A 15061-nucleotide genomic window follows, 5' to 3' on the forward strand; every position below is an offset into this window, starting at 1 on the left:
CAGGGACACAGACACACACACGGAGCGCGCCACCACCCGCGTCACGTGGCAGCGGCCCCGCCCGCCCGCGCCGGGGCCGGCCAGCAGACGGAGGCGGAGCGCGGCCGGCGTGGCCCGGGGCTCTGGCGGGGCGGGTGGCTCCAGTGTCCTTAGGCACGGCACAACGCGGCACCGGTGCCCTGCGGGCCGAGCCAGCGGGCGGCAGGTAAGGGAGGAGGTTATCTACGGGTCTGTAATGCGTGGGTCTTCCCTGCGGTGCACGTTCAGCGCCTCGGTAGGATCAGTCCCTCAGGGGCCGCCTCTGCCTGCCGGGGCTTCGCAGCAAACCTACCGACCCCTCATCCGTGGTCTCGTCTGCTTTAAAGGGGGGAGGGAGGGGATGTTTCTGTAGCGTTTCAGGTCACCTTCCACAGCGGCGCGCGAAGACGCGCTTAGGAGCACGGAGCCTCAGCCAGAAGTCAGATTAATGCTCTAAAGGTGTCATAAATAGCGGAGAAAGCGGCTGGTGTTCTACCAGGGACCCGCAGACAGAGGATCCTCTCTCTAGGCATGGACTTTGTCGGGAAGAGGCCGTGAAGGCTGAGGTGATACCATTTACCATGTCCCTAATATAGCCATTTTGTGTTAAAATGCCTTTATGGTTTAAAAAAAATATTGTTCACTTAAAATCACCCCCAATAAGCTCAGTATTAATTATTCAGTTGACACAGAGGACAGCCAACATAATTCTCCTTTCTGTCCCACAGGGAAGTGACAGAGCATCTTTGTCCACTGCAGGTGATTCTAACCAGCGCTAACGTGCCCAGGACTGTGTGTGTGCATGTTCAGTGTCTTTTTAGGCATCTCCTCTGTCCCTTTCAATAACAAAGATATTTGAAGGTCTGTCTCAATTTTGTCCTGCTATTTTTGCCTTAGGGGAGATGGCTAATTTGAGAAGAGTGAGAGAGAAAAAAAAAATCAAAAGACACATAGAAGTGCAGTAGATGAATCATTGAACCTGTTTTGTTTTTCTCATTTGTTAAACAAATTTATTTACTTTTCCCCAAACATGTCCTAAGGTTTAGTACTTTAAATCAGAGACAATTTTGAGGTAACATCTTTATCCTGAAGTCCAGTGTATACCTTCCTTTTACATGCAGGGAAGAGGCGAGGTGTGGAGAAGTTAACAATTTATTCAGTCTTACTCAGCAAAGGATGACAAGACAGCAATGGGCTTCTGCATGGTGACTTAGGCCAGTGAGCCAACTGTTAGACAAAGTTGCCTTCTGGGAGGGTTAATGTTTGCGGAATACTTCAGTATTTTAAAGCACAATATTACTTTCTGGAGGCAAAACATGAAGTGCTGTGGATGACACTGCAACCCTCTTTAATTATCTTCCACAATCTGTAGACTGCACAGATCCCCATTAACTGTCTCTGGCTGCCCTACATATGTGAGGCAGGTCATATCAGAGTGATCATTAATTAATCCCAGGGAGAAGCACTCATCTGTTCTAGTGAACTAAATCTTCACATTCCTACCTGCCTGCCATCCCACCTGAGCCACAGGCCACCAAGGAAAATCCAGAGGGCCTCTCTGCTGACTCACTTGATTTCAGTGTTTTTCTTGGAGAATACTAGCAAGTGATTTTTTTCTTTCATATCAGGATAAATTGCTTGGTGTTTTGGAATTTCTCTATAGGTGTAGATATGACATAAATAAGAGGCTGAGTTAAGGTTCTGTGAGTGATGGGTGGGAGGACAAAGAGGAAAGGCGTAAAGTCTGGAGAGAAAGGTGAGAAAAGGAGACATCCATTCCTTTGAATTCAATGGAGAGTAGCATCTTTTGGTATAAAATCTATCCACAAAGAGCAGAGTTGAGATAACCAGTGCTCACAGATGTTTTCAGGAAGGCAATGGCTTCTATTCACTGTCATGTGGGTTGCCACAAGGATTCAAAATGTACCTTTGTGTGAATCAGTTTTACTCCAGGGGCTGAAATTCAAAATTATTTAAGCTGAAAAGAAGAAAATCTTATTAACTGAAATCAATTTTAATCTTCCCCTTTCTTATTCACAAAGGAATGTTCATTTTCTTTTATTGGGAGCATTAAAACATGTTGGTCTCACTGCATGCAGCCAGAGTGGTGAATTCAGTAAGCAGAAGGCTCTTCTTCCATATTTATGTTATTCTGTAAACTTAATGTTGAGATTCTTAATGTTTATGTGTTAGAAAATAGTGTCTGATTAGACAGCTGATTTTTCTTCTTTTTTTTTTCTTTTCCATATGTGTCATCTTGCATTTGTAAGAAAATAAATCTGCATTTAAAGCCTGAAAGTCTTCATTTTCATTTATGAAAGTTTAAAACCATCTGACTTTGTTTTTCCTTGGTAAATGTATCACTTAAAACATTAACCATTCAAAAATCAACATGACACATTTAGGAAAAAGAATTCATCAATAGTTTTTTTTTCCAGTTGTCAGCTCCTTCAGAGTTGTGGGATTAGCACGTGTCATTCATCTACTTTGTTATTTATAGATTGAAGAGGAAAAAACTACATTTCCTGTTTTTACAGCTCTCAGATTACGTCTTGGCTTTGAATGAACTCGTTCAATTTGTTGAGATGAATAGGAAACTGCATTTTCAGAAAGGGCTACTTTTGTCAAGAACAGATTGTGTGCTTTGCCAGGCTGTGGCTCAGCTATTCAGCTGATGACATCTGCCAGTCCAGTATGCTGCCATGCTTTAAAAATCCTGGCAGTGATATGTGCTGCCCTAAAGATTCCTTATAGCCCGCTGTCCTTCAGGGGTTTTGTGCCCTCCCATAGCTTGTAATCCATATAGGCATGGAGGAAGGTCTCAAAGTTGTTAAATACCAACCTGCTGTGAGAGGAAAAGAGAGGGCTTCAGACTGGAGAGAAACCTCCATGGAATCCAAAGCCACAGACAGCAGTCTCACAAAGAGGTGAGAGCAGAGGAGATTTAATGAAAAATGTCTTGGTGCCTAAAATAAAACTTTTAAGTTCAAAGAGGATTTCTGACAGAGGGCTTCTGCTAGTGAGCCTTCAGAAAAAAATCAAGCTTGCACTTCAGCAGCCTCAGCTTTCCCAGAACCTTACAATCATGGATGCTCTAGGTTCAAATCTTTCTTCTCCTAGGACACCAAATTGCACAAAGTGTAACAATAATTTCTTCTGCTCCCCATACATATTACAATGGATGCCTGGATTGAGCTGAAACCATATGAAATCCAGTATGAGTTTCTCTTTCCTTACCTCTTGGGACCTTTTTGTGAGATTATGCAGAAGACCTCTTTGGAAGTCTCTACTACTTTCACGTCTCTGTGCATCCTCTCCCGTGGCTTATTTTCCTTCCATTATCTCTCACTGGCAAGCCTCTCTCACTGAGAGCCTTTCTGTTTTGTAGCTTCTGGTTTCCATGTCAGAACACCTCCTGGTCAGGATCAGCTGATGGTTAGGCTTTCTGGTTGATTCATCTCTTTAGAGAGTTTACCCCTGGAAAGGTACTTAACTCTCAGTGGTATTTTGGAGGATATCAGTCTAACTAGGAGATGATAAGGATTTTACAACCTTTCATCATTATCCCTAGGAATTTCATTTCAGTGATTAAAAAAAATACCAACAACATCAAAGGCAGATACCCTACTCAAAGCAGAGTTCTTAGTGGCACAAGACATAGAGTATCAGCATCAAACTGTTTGAAACTGTTACATAGACAGATTTTTTAAGTAATTGCACCCCCCACTAATACCACACTAATGGTAGTGAAGCATTCACTTGTCTGCAATTGGAAGTCTTGCATTTTTAATACCCTGGCATCATGGAACTGTATCTACACTTGTATCCAATCAAGAGTCTCCTGAGCCAAGTAATTCCTGCTGCTGGAGATACTGTCTAAATATCTTGGATTATATTTACTGTGCAATGCATTAAGCAATCCTGAATTACTCCCAGGGGAATCTTCCAGTTCTCCCTCTGTGCAGTATGGCTCTTCAGCACTCCCTGGGCTGAAGTCAGGTGTAACTTGGAGAAAGGTCTGATTTGAAGCCCCCAAATATCTTACCTAAATAAGAACCACGGGCTGTAATTCAATGTCAGTATTTTTCAGATAATCCTTTCCAGACTGGATTTATAATTGTGTTTTCCATTGGGCTGCATGGCTGCAACTTCTTGCTGTCTAATTGCAGGTATTTTTATGTGTGGTCTCTCTCATTTTGTCATGAGTAAAGCACTGGAGATAATCAGGATTTTTCATCATTATCCCTAGGAATTTCATTTCATCAATCCTGCTTGATCTTGCCAGCATAAAGCAGGGCACGAAAGGAGAGGAGATTGAGACAGTCAGGGATCTAAGTAGGAGGGGAAGGAAAAAGTGCCTGAGGTCTCAACGTGGGATCCTAGTTTTTAGTTATTGTAAAGGTCAGGCAAGAGTCCAACATGCATTAAAACCTCCCGATGAGAGCACTGCATGGTTTCCTAAGGAAAGGAACCGCAGTCAGTGAAAGGCCTCTGCTTGGATGCCTACAGGAGGTACAGCACTGATTTGATGTGTGGAGCAAGCTCCTAGGGCATCTTCTAATCCCATTTAATATCAAGCCTTCAAACTCAGGTTCGATCAGGTGTTATACCAATAAAAAAAAGATACTATGTCTAGTCCCATCCTAAGGGCACTGCTGTGGAGGCAGAATGCTGAGCTCGAGTTGGTGAGCCTGACTTCATTTAGCTGTTCCTATGGTAATGAGACAGGAATAATGATGAGCGACCTGGTAATGAGGTAGGTAATGAGGAATTACCATGGGCATCTGCTGTTTCAAGGGGCAGGATGGCCTGTCTTGCAAATGCAGAACCGAGCGGTAGAGCAGGGGAACAGAGAGAGCATGTCTCTACTTTATCATTGATTTTTTTTTTTGTCCTGCAAGATCTAGGGACTTCTGTTGAGTTTATTTAAGATTCAGGTCTAATCCACTTGATTTGCTGTGAAGATTTCAAAGCAACCTCCATTTCCAAGTCATTCTCGTTTTAAAGCCCTGGTTCTCTTTAAAGGCTAATGTATACGTGTCCTTCGTTGACTTTTTTTTAGCATAGTATAATAAACACAAAGAAACAGATCTCATCCCTATGGAGGCAGTGAGAAGCTTTGAGTCCTTTGTCTCAATAGCTCTTATTTCTAGCAATCTGGACAAAGAAGTGGGGAGAAAAGGGAAAGACAGCACTTCAGGCTTTCGCTTTAAAAAAAAACCAATGCAGTTGGGGGATTTTGAAAAGGTTGGTGTGACAGAAATATTATTAGGCATTTCACTTAATATACAATAAAAATGCTCTGCAGTTCTTGGATGCTGTTTTCCAGCCTTCAGTAATGCTGATGTACATAGCAGTTACTATTCTGTGACAACTGGAGAAGTTATGAAACAGTAGAGGAAAACAAAAAGAACTGAATCATAAAGCAGATACTCTGTAAAATGTCCTTGACTTTTAAAAAAATCCTTTGTAAATGTCATCCAGAAACAATTTAATGATACTTTGGAAGGCCTCTCTCCACTACTTTTTTGTTGTCGTTTTGGCTGTATCCACAGAATCCATCAGCAAGCATTTGAGTGTCTCACAGAAGGGTGATGGGGAGAGCAAGGGGCACCTGAGCTGCCCAGCATGGCACTGGGAGCCAGTGAGCCCTTAATCCACACCCAAGCAAGTCTCGTCTTGCTGCAGCTTCAGTGATAGTCAACCCATACTGGCCAATGCCATCTGGCTCCTGGTGCCAGCAGGATTGGTCCAGAAGCTGCTCCGCAGTGTGAGGCAGTGCTGGCACTAATGCCACCCATTGACAAGCTGTGTGCGGGTGATAAACCTGAAGGACTGGGGAATCTTGGGTCAGTTGGTACTTGCCTACAGAAACTGTTTTGCTTGCTTACTCCTCACTTTGCTTTCAGCTTCAGCTTTTAGCACCCTATGCTCTTGGGGGAAAGGCACAAGGCAGGGCAATCCATTAGCAAAGACCCATAAAATTTTCGGTGGTATGAATCATCTTGCTGTGTTTTCCCCCTCTGCTCTGGTGGTAAGTGCCATCCTCTGCTGTCGGCAGTCCAGCTTGAGGTCTGCTCCTGTTCATATGCACACCCACGGCATGGTCATTTTTCTTATCTCTCCCTCAGAGAAATGAAAGTGCTTTGAAGCTTGTGGATTTAGCGGGAGGCGGGGGGGGGGGGTGGATGGGAAGATGGCTGTGATCGATGAGCTTTGCTGTTTGCTTTCTCGTGCCTTGCTGGGAAGGCACAGGCTGATACTTCTCTTTGTGCCTCTTGCTATTGTGATACATTCAATGCTGCCTTGCAATGAGCCGCTGCTGCGAGTGATAGTTTGTCTTCCCTTCCTTAGACATTCTTTCCTCTAGAGGTAGCTGTGTGGTGAACCTGAGGAGGGAATCTGGCAGAAACTAACCTTTTATTTTCTTTTAACATGCAGAAAGTATATTTTCAGTGAGATGAACCCTCCTGTCGAGCTCAATACAAGCTGCACAGACACTAGTACTGATGAGAAGGGGCTGTTTTTGCCTTGCTCTGTAATGTGTCATTCATCACAGCCTTGAGTATTTGCTAGATTCAAGTAACTGTAATCCAGTTTGAGCTATTTCACCGTGAAATGGAGACAGAACAGACATTGTCCTTTTTCAGCTGGGTATGGTAAGGTTGCATATGTGGAAGTCAATGAGGTATTTAAACTAGATCCAGAGTTGTTGAGGGAGTCATGTCATTTGTCCCTCTCCCAGCACAGAGTGTCAATTAATTGTGCTTTCTTACATAGGTCTCGGCACATGTTTTTATATGACCTGGGGCTGCATGTCCTGCATTAGACAAGTGCATTTTGTCATAATGTGATTGACTGATGACAAACAGATCTGTCCTGAACAGCTGGATGCATCTGATACCACATATTTTTTCATGTCTACAATCTGACAGCAGATAACCCCTCTAAAAATACCAAGGATTGGAAATAATCCTTTGAGTAACATGCATCCTTAGAAACACACACATGCACATGCACAAAATCACAGGTGGGGTTGGGTGGAGACAGGATTGGGGATGGGGAGGCTATGGAGTAAAAAGAGAAGGCAAAGGAGAATCTGTGGCTGGGCAGCTCTCATCAATGTGTGTCTCTGAGGTAAATTTCCCCTTATCTCTTCCCCATCTTGGGTATCTCACAGCACAGGTTGTTTTTTATTTCTACAGATAACCCCTACACGATGTGAGTGAAGACACAGTGTCAGTTCTTCTTATGTGTTATACATTTTTATGTGACTATAAAAATAAAAATTAATGCTCCTCACTGCTTACCATCTACATTTTTTCCTCTCATGTCTGCTCTGAGCAGTCATAAAAAGATTACTTGTGCTGTACCAGGGATTTAAGATCAAGGATTTTATTAGCTTGCGGGAAGGCTCTTCCTTCCTGTCTGCATTCAAGCTAGATAATTTCTCTTCAGTTAGCAGCAGTATCAAGCCCTGAAAACCAATTGAAGAAGCTTCCTTTGACCTAAATGGTGCAAGGCCAAGCTTTTAGGCTTCTGTTTTGTGTGTCAAAGACTAATACTGTCATGGGAAGTATGAGCACCAGTAGCTTTCCTGCATAGTAACAGAAGATTGTGCTTCTAAAAATTCCTCTACAATGTTTTTGCAGAGCTGCCTCCCTGGGGTTCTCCATCTGCTTTCACATGAAGATTAATAACAAATTGTTTAGCTAATAAACTGCTCCCCGCTATCTCTAAAATTTGACCATTTCTTTTCCTTGTCTCCCATGGACAATTATTAGATTCCTGTTTGCCCCTGTGCTCCCACATGGGAGACATCACTAATATTGCACAGCAATTGTCATGCTTCAGCTACACAGTAAGGCTTTTAAGGGGTGATGATCTCGGAGTAAAAATAGGAAGAGAGAAAATAACCCTTTGTATACAATACTGTGATTTCTGCAAGAGCCTTTTTTTTTTTTTCTGTGTGTGTGACTATAGACAAAATATTTCCAGGAAAAATGGGCCTGGGGTGCGAAACTGTTTGATTCACCAGCATCCCTGCAGGATGTGGGGCTGATGGTGGTATTTCACAAGGTCTGGACCAGGTAGCAGAGGGTATTCCAGCTGCTCTGTTGGCAGAAACAGATGAGGAAAAAAAAAAAACCCATCTGTTGTGAAAACAGACTTGAGGTCAGGAGGGATCTTTTCAATATGACTGCTCCCTTATGCAAGTCAGAGGACCTCTCCACAGTAACGCCTCTTCTGGTCTTGTACTGGTTATCAAAGTGCTGCCACGATCAGCCCAGATTTGGAAATTCCCATGATGGGACAACTCTCCACAGCCGTCCGTGATACATCAAGTAGCAAGTGACACCTACTCACTTGGTTAAAACACCTACCTAACATCTACCCCATATTTATGTCTTTCAGCTTTTTATCTTACTGCATCCTCCTTTGTTGAATCAGAGGGATCTCCTTCACCATGCTTTTTTTTCTGAGGTAGACTGACCTCAGATTTTATGTCCATGTGCCTTAAACAGAATAATCTGGGCTCCTTCACTTACTTATCTCAAGGACTGTGGCCCAGCCACACCAATGGTGCTTCTTAGGGGCTTGTTTCACATTGCCCATTCCCTCCCCTCTTCTCAGCTCAGGAGCAAGAGAAGAAACTGAGATGCCCCCTCTGGTTTTGAGGTGTATTTTTCTAGTCCTTGTTGTATTTTACAGTGGCAGTAGCCGCTGTAGGAGGGGTGGGAATGTCAGACATAGCAAAATAATTTGGGGGTTGTAGGTATCTTCTGGGCATCGAACAGCATCCCACCTGATCAGTGAGCACAGAAAATGGACACAGTACATCTCTGAGAGATGCACAAATGACATCACTTTGCTCATCCTCACATAGTCAAAGCTGACATCGCTCTTCAGGCTTTGGCATCACACCAAGAACTGATGCTGTCTTATCATCTACAGTGAATTTAACCAAGATCACAGCTGGATAAAATTTAATTTTAAAAAGCCCAACCACAAGTCTTTGCTTTGTGTTATTTTTAATTTTACAGGCAAGTAATCCCCTTTTCAAGGCAGTAGGGTCTGAGTGTGGAGCTACAGCCAGAAATTTTAGGAATCTAATCCCAAGTCAACTTTGGTGTCTCCAGACTTTTAGTACATGATCCCAGCAGTGATGCTTTTGGCTCCTCTGTGACTCCAGGCCTGTTTTCTTTTCACCACCTCTGGGAGGGGAATATCATTGTTATTTCAGGTCCTCATTAGGTTAAATCAAGTGATTTTCTGATTTCATAGATGCAAAACATAAAGATTTATTGCTGATTGTTAGAGAAAAATGTACTTCTTGGATGAATTTACTACAAAAGGTGAGTTTATTGCATATAATAAATTTATTCCATTTCACTGTAAGGACATTTTTAAAGTGAAGAGATCTTGGAGTCCTGCCAATGATAACACATTAAGAGACACAGCTTGCTGTCTTTGAAGTAACTGGTTGGTTTACTTTGGAGTTAAAAGGGGGAAGTGGAAAGCAAAGTGTTAGATTTCACTGTGAAGTTTCTTGCATATCCCATTCCTCTTTATATTATGGTATGTGGAAAACTGCCTGTCTGCACACTGCTTCCAAACAGATGTAAAGGCCACATTCCTCAGGCAGGCAAGGTGTAAGAACTGCATTGAGGAATTGCTTCTAATAGCTCATTTCTGGGTTTTTTGGGGGGGTGGAGGTGATGAGATGCTTTTCTGAGAGACCCAAAGGTCTCTGGGAAAAAATCCTGTCTTTTTTTGTTTTAGTTTTTGTTTCATTCCCTGTTGAGGTTGAACTTTGGAATGGGAGGAGAATGAACAGGCAGCCATCTCAAACAGCCCTTACACTGTAACATGCTTATTTGGTACACCAGACAAGGGCATTCATCATCACCGCCCCTCTTTGTTCTCGCCTCCTTCGATCAACAGTGGAATATTTAAACTGAGTTGCTTCTAGATTGTTCTAAAGTGCAACATTTGACACTGCAGTGAGAGGAGAGTATTTGCAGTAAATTTAGTGTTTTATAAAGCTGTTTTCCAGTATGTCTGCAAATTTAGGCATGCAGGTGAGATGGCAATTAAACAGACTGTTCTCAGCCACACTGCAGAGCTAGCTGAGATATTCCCTGTCCAGTAGTCTGACTTCTGGGGTATGCTGAATCTTGATTTTTTAATTCCATTTTATGTTTCTTCTTATCATCAGGGAAAATTTATTTTCTATATTGCAAAAAGTACTCTAAATTGTTCTTCAAAACCATATGGAGCCAACTGACCACAGTCTTAGGTGTTACATACAATTAAAAGTTGTGTGTGTGTGTGTATGAGGCATAAATAGTTGATCTATTCCCTGTCTACTCTGCCCTGGTGAGGCCTCATCTGGAGTCCTGTGTCCAGTTCTGGGCACCCCAGCTAAAGAGGGATGGGGAACTGCTGGAGAGAGTCCAGCACAGGGCCACCAAGATGATCAGGGGACTGGAGTGTCTTCTTTATGAGGAAAGGCTGTGGGAACTGGGACTATATAGCCTGGAGAAGAAAAAACTGAGGGGGGACCTCATCAGCACTTACTTACAAGTATTTAAAAGGTGGATGTCAAGAGGATGGGGTAGCACTTTTTTGTTGTCTCCAGTGACAAAACAAGGGGTAATGGACACAAGATGAAACACAAGAAGTCCCACTTACACACAAGGCAAAACTTCTTTCCTGTTCAGGTGAGAGAGCCCTGGCACAGGCTGCCCAGGGAGGGTGTGGAGTCTCTTTCTCTAGATGCTTTCAAAGCCTACCCGGATACATTCCTGTGTGACCTGATTGAGGGGAACCTGCTTTAGCAGGGGATTGGACTGGATGATCCTTAGAGGTCTCTTCCTACCATTCTGTGGTTCTGTGATATAAAGTTCTGCAAAAATTTCAAAACAAACCAGAAAAATCTTTTATCTGTGGGAAGACTAGAAACATACTGCCAAATCTAAAAATGCTCAACTTTTTTGTAGCATCTGTTAAAGTAAAACAATTTCCCCAGCAGTGTGTGGGCTGTAAATTATGTTAAGTGTGTTTCTTAGTTTCCTGTTAAAGAGATGACTCAGATACTAGGTAGGAGCTTACTTATTAGTCATGTGAATTCTTCCAAATATAAATATTCATGTAAATGTTCAACAGAGCTCTTCAGAGTTGTTAAAACGTTATTCAGCGTATCCAGATTTGTACCTAAATACTTCATGAATACTTGGCACAGTCAGTTTCTTAAACATTATGAAATCTGAGAACCATTATTCCGGTGTCTTCCATGTTCATGGACCAGGATTTGTCTGCCTTGATGCATATTTAATTATATAGTCTTTTATTTAAGCAGCTTTCCCATAATAACAGTATCACTTGATACTGTTTTTAAGTTTTGCTTGAATGAGGAGTAAAAAACTGAGCCCTTATATTTATTACAAAGATTTGTAAAGATGTGGGTTGTTTTCCCTGCATAATCAGATATTGCTGTGGTTTCTGATTCCCTCACCGGTGAAGTCATCTTCATAGTAATTTTGTTTTAAATTCCACATATACACTGTATTTTTAAGATTCAACAGCACTACATAATGCTGAATTGGTAAGGTTTGAAACATCCTTCATTTTGACATAATTTGGTTACTTTTTGTAATAACTTTGCAATGGGCAGTAAATTAGAAGACTCAAAATGAGAAAGGCTGGCCCCAGTATAGCTGTTGTAATGCCTGATGAGCACAGTGTTCCTGCTGCAGTTGTCTCTAATCTAGGCCAGTCCCTTAAATCAGTGAACTTCTTTTTCATCTGTGGTTTAATTTCTTCATTCTCATGCATGTGGGACAGAACAATTGTCTTCTCTTTGCTTCCAGAATTGCAGAGGAATGCTAAATTCACCCAGTAAGCTGTGCTGTTTAATCGCTTCTTATAAACGTTAATACTCCTTCCTTTTCCAGTAGTTTTGGTTTGTTATATTTAAAATTGGAACCTGAGAATCAGGATTAGGTAATATTAGAAAACATGTATCTTTGTAATAAAATTGCTGTTCAGGACAGTAATACAGATCTTCAGATGGCATTTAAATCAGAAAAAAAGTAACACTTTTTTAGGAAAAATCTAGCATTTTTTTCTGCTTGGTAAGAAAAAGATGCTTTTTCAGCCTTCTTTCTCGTTTTAGGCTGGGAATGGAGTACATAGTTTGGATGTCAGCAGTGGGACATATTACCAAAACAAAATATCCATGGGACCATTGTCTAATCAATGACTTGTAAATTCAGGAGCTGTTAAATTGAAAACAAGCGCTGGAAGATGTCAAGTGAGGTGCTTGAGAGCAGCAGTGGGATGGAGGAGACTGTGCAGAAAGAGAGTAAGGCTGGAAGCCAGAGTCCTCACCGTGGCTCCATGAGAAGGGCTGTGGCAACCACTGTCACCTTTGATGGGGAAGCCACTATGGACCGCAGGAAAAAGAAGAAGAAGGAGTCCCGTCCTGAGTCAATAATAGTGTATCGATCTGAGAATGAGAATAAGGTGGAAGAAGAACAGGCAGATGAAGAAGGAGGGGAGAGGAACTCTGAGGAAGGCTCCAAGTTCCTGGGTCAGTCTGTGGCAGATGGTATGTATTCCTGGGAACACCCACTTTCCATAAACTTTTTTTGATGCCAACATGCACTAAGGTCAAATGGAATTGACTGTGGGACCAGCCCTCTCCAAAACTGTAGGCAAGGAGAGCTTGAGTTCATCCGTGAAAATGCTCTGAAACAAAAAACCTTACAGGATGATTTGAGGTGTCTCCTGCAAGTCTTTGCAGAGGTTGATTGTTGCCATACTCTTAGTTATAAATGTATATGCTGGTTGGGATTGATCCAGAAAAATGCTGAGCATGCTTTAATGCAATAGTGCTGTGATGAAGCAATTGTCTGTTAAGTGAAAGGATGGAAGCAGGTGGATTTAGTGTCTCTACCTGTGACAGGGAGTTTTACTTATTATCTAGGATTTGCTGTTGCCTTCTGTTTGCCTATTCTCAGCACAGCTTCCTCTGTAAGAGTGATTGTTTGGCAAGGTCATCGTGGGGCATCTTGGAGCCACTTTCACTTCTGATGTCTGTTCTGGATATCCTTGCAGGGAAGAAGTGTGAGAAGCAGGTCCTATGGCTAATCGTCTTGTGAGTCAGCATTGCAGGCTGAGAGGGACTTAAATGTAAATACATGCTCCTGGTCTACCAGCTATACCAGATTCCCCCATGATCCTAACTCCTGTCCTTGTGGCTTATCTTCTGTCTTATTTTGTGGGCCACTTCAAACTGCTCAGCCTCCTTTCAAGAGCCTGTGAAGACTTCCTTCCAAACTAGTCAGAATTAACCAGGAGAAATTGTAATTTTTAGAGGAGAAAGCATAATTTTTAGCCTCATAGAATAGTTTACAGCCCGTACTGCTGCAGGGATCACCGTAAACCAGTGTCACTTGGAAGGTAAGGCAGTCTGTGACTCCAGCCACTTCCCTACTTGGTGCTTTTGTTGATCCTTTAAAATGCAAATAAAATTAAATGAGAGTTTTTTTTAAACTTTGAGAATTAATTTAAATTGAGATACAGTGCAAATGTGAAGTGAAATATTATCTGTTCACATATAAGTTCATGTGTGGATGTGCTTATTCTAGAACAACAGACTTTGTCATATTTAGCTAATTCATTCCATGTCTCCACACTGTTCAGGAATAAATCTATGAGAGTACCAGGGAAGATAAGCATACAATTTTTCATTTAGTTGCTTTATCTCATCTCTTTCTCATATAATCCAGCATTATTTTCCCTTCCCATAACATCACCAGTGCAGATGCTTGAGTCTTCTCCCAGGAGATTTGTGTCATCTAGAATTCCTATGTTCTCCCTCTTTAGCTCTACTTCCATTTTCTTCTATGATAATGTTCTTTATACTACATTGCTTCTTGCATTCCATCTTTTTTTCTTTAATTCAACTGTAACTCCATATACACCATGCAATTGTGTTTGGGGTCTCTGGGGATTTACACAAAATACTCTGTACAGGAAATAAATCTAATGTAAGTGAATTTATCTGTGTTTGTAGGTGTCTGGAACATGCCTTTAGACAGCCGATATGTCACCTTGACTGGAACAATCACCAGGGGAAAGAAGAAGGGTCAGATGGTGGATATCCATGTCTCATTAACGGACAAAGAGCTGCAAGAACTGGCTAAGTCAAAGGAACCTCCTAAAGAGGACTTACCTGAGAAGAAGAAATGTGATGTTGGGCTGGACAAAGGACCTCACATTGTCCTCTGGACCATCATCTGCCTCCCCATTATTTTTGTGGTGTCCTTCGTGGTTTCATTCTACTATGGAACCATTACATGGTACAACATCTTCTTAGTGTACAATGAAGAGAGGACCTTCTGGCACAAAATCACCTTTTGTCCCTTTTTAATCATCTTCTACCCAATTATAATTATGGTTGTGTCTTTTTCTCTAGGCCTGTACTCAGCCCTTGCCCAGGTAACATGGTCCTTTGGCTACTGGTGGCATGCTGTCAGGGATATGGAGAAGGGCTTCTGTGGCTGGCTCTGCAGCAAGCTGGGTTTGGAAGATTGTTCTCCCTATAGCATTGTTGAGCTGCTAGATTCTGACAATATCTCAGGTAGTCTCTCTGGCAAGAGCTCTGCACAAGGGGTTGAGACCTCAGCAGTCTGAGCCTTTGCCGTGGTTGACTATTTTGGTCATATGTAGGTGGTTTTCACCTAGAAAAGAACACACTGATTTTTTTTACATATATATACATTTAAACACAAAACAATGAATAGAATATTGGGCTGGGAGTCTTCTTTACCTGTCACAGAATGCAAGTGTGCTAGCTTCATGTGTTCTGAGTGGGGAGATGCATGGCTCTCCAAGGATTTGTCATCTGGTTTAGCTAATTACAACTCTGGGAATGGTAAGAAACCCTGGTCTGTGGAGCTTACACCATCTTCAGAGTGGCAGAGATATATGCCGAACAGTTAGGCTTTACTTTTAGGGGATGGAACATAACGGT

The 15061-nt window shown here is 42.2% G+C and overlaps 1 protein-coding gene across 2 annotated transcripts; it reads left to right on the forward strand.

The window, feature by feature from the left end:
- Positions 1 to 143: 143 nt before the first annotated feature.
- Positions 144 to 14775, forward strand: TMEM169 (transmembrane protein 169). Of its 2 annotated transcripts, XM_062005046.1 has the most exons (3): positions 144 to 205; positions 12297 to 12631; positions 14102 to 14775. In XM_062005046.1, the coding sequence occupies exons 2-3, from the start codon at positions 12328 to 12330 to the stop codon at positions 14719 to 14721; spliced, it is 924 nt and encodes a 307-aa protein (XP_061861030.1). In that variant the 5' UTR covers positions 144 to 205; positions 12297 to 12327; the 3' UTR covers positions 14722 to 14775. The 2 variants fall into 2 exon arrangements, with proteins under 2 accessions (XP_061861030.1, XP_010208733.1); XM_010210431.2 differs by lacking the exon at positions 144 to 205 and having other exon boundaries at positions 12206 to 12631.
- The last annotated feature ends 286 nt before the right edge of the window (positions 14776 to 15061 follow it).

Source organism: Colius striatus, chromosome 11 (assembly GCF_028858725.1).
Source record: "Colius striatus isolate bColStr4 chromosome 11, bColStr4.1.hap1, whole genome shotgun sequence".
NCBI lineage: Eukaryota > Metazoa > Chordata > Aves > Coliiformes > Coliidae > Colius > Colius striatus.

Coding starts and splice junctions, on each gene's coding strand:
- TMEM169 (XM_062005046.1), top strand. CDS start 12,328: ATGTCAAGTGAGGTGCTTGAGAGCAGCAGTGGGATGGAGGAGACTGTG. Junction 12,632..14,101: donor GGGTCAGTCTGTGGCAGATG/GTATGTATTCCT, acceptor CTGTGTTTGTAG/GTGTCTGGAACATGCCTTTA.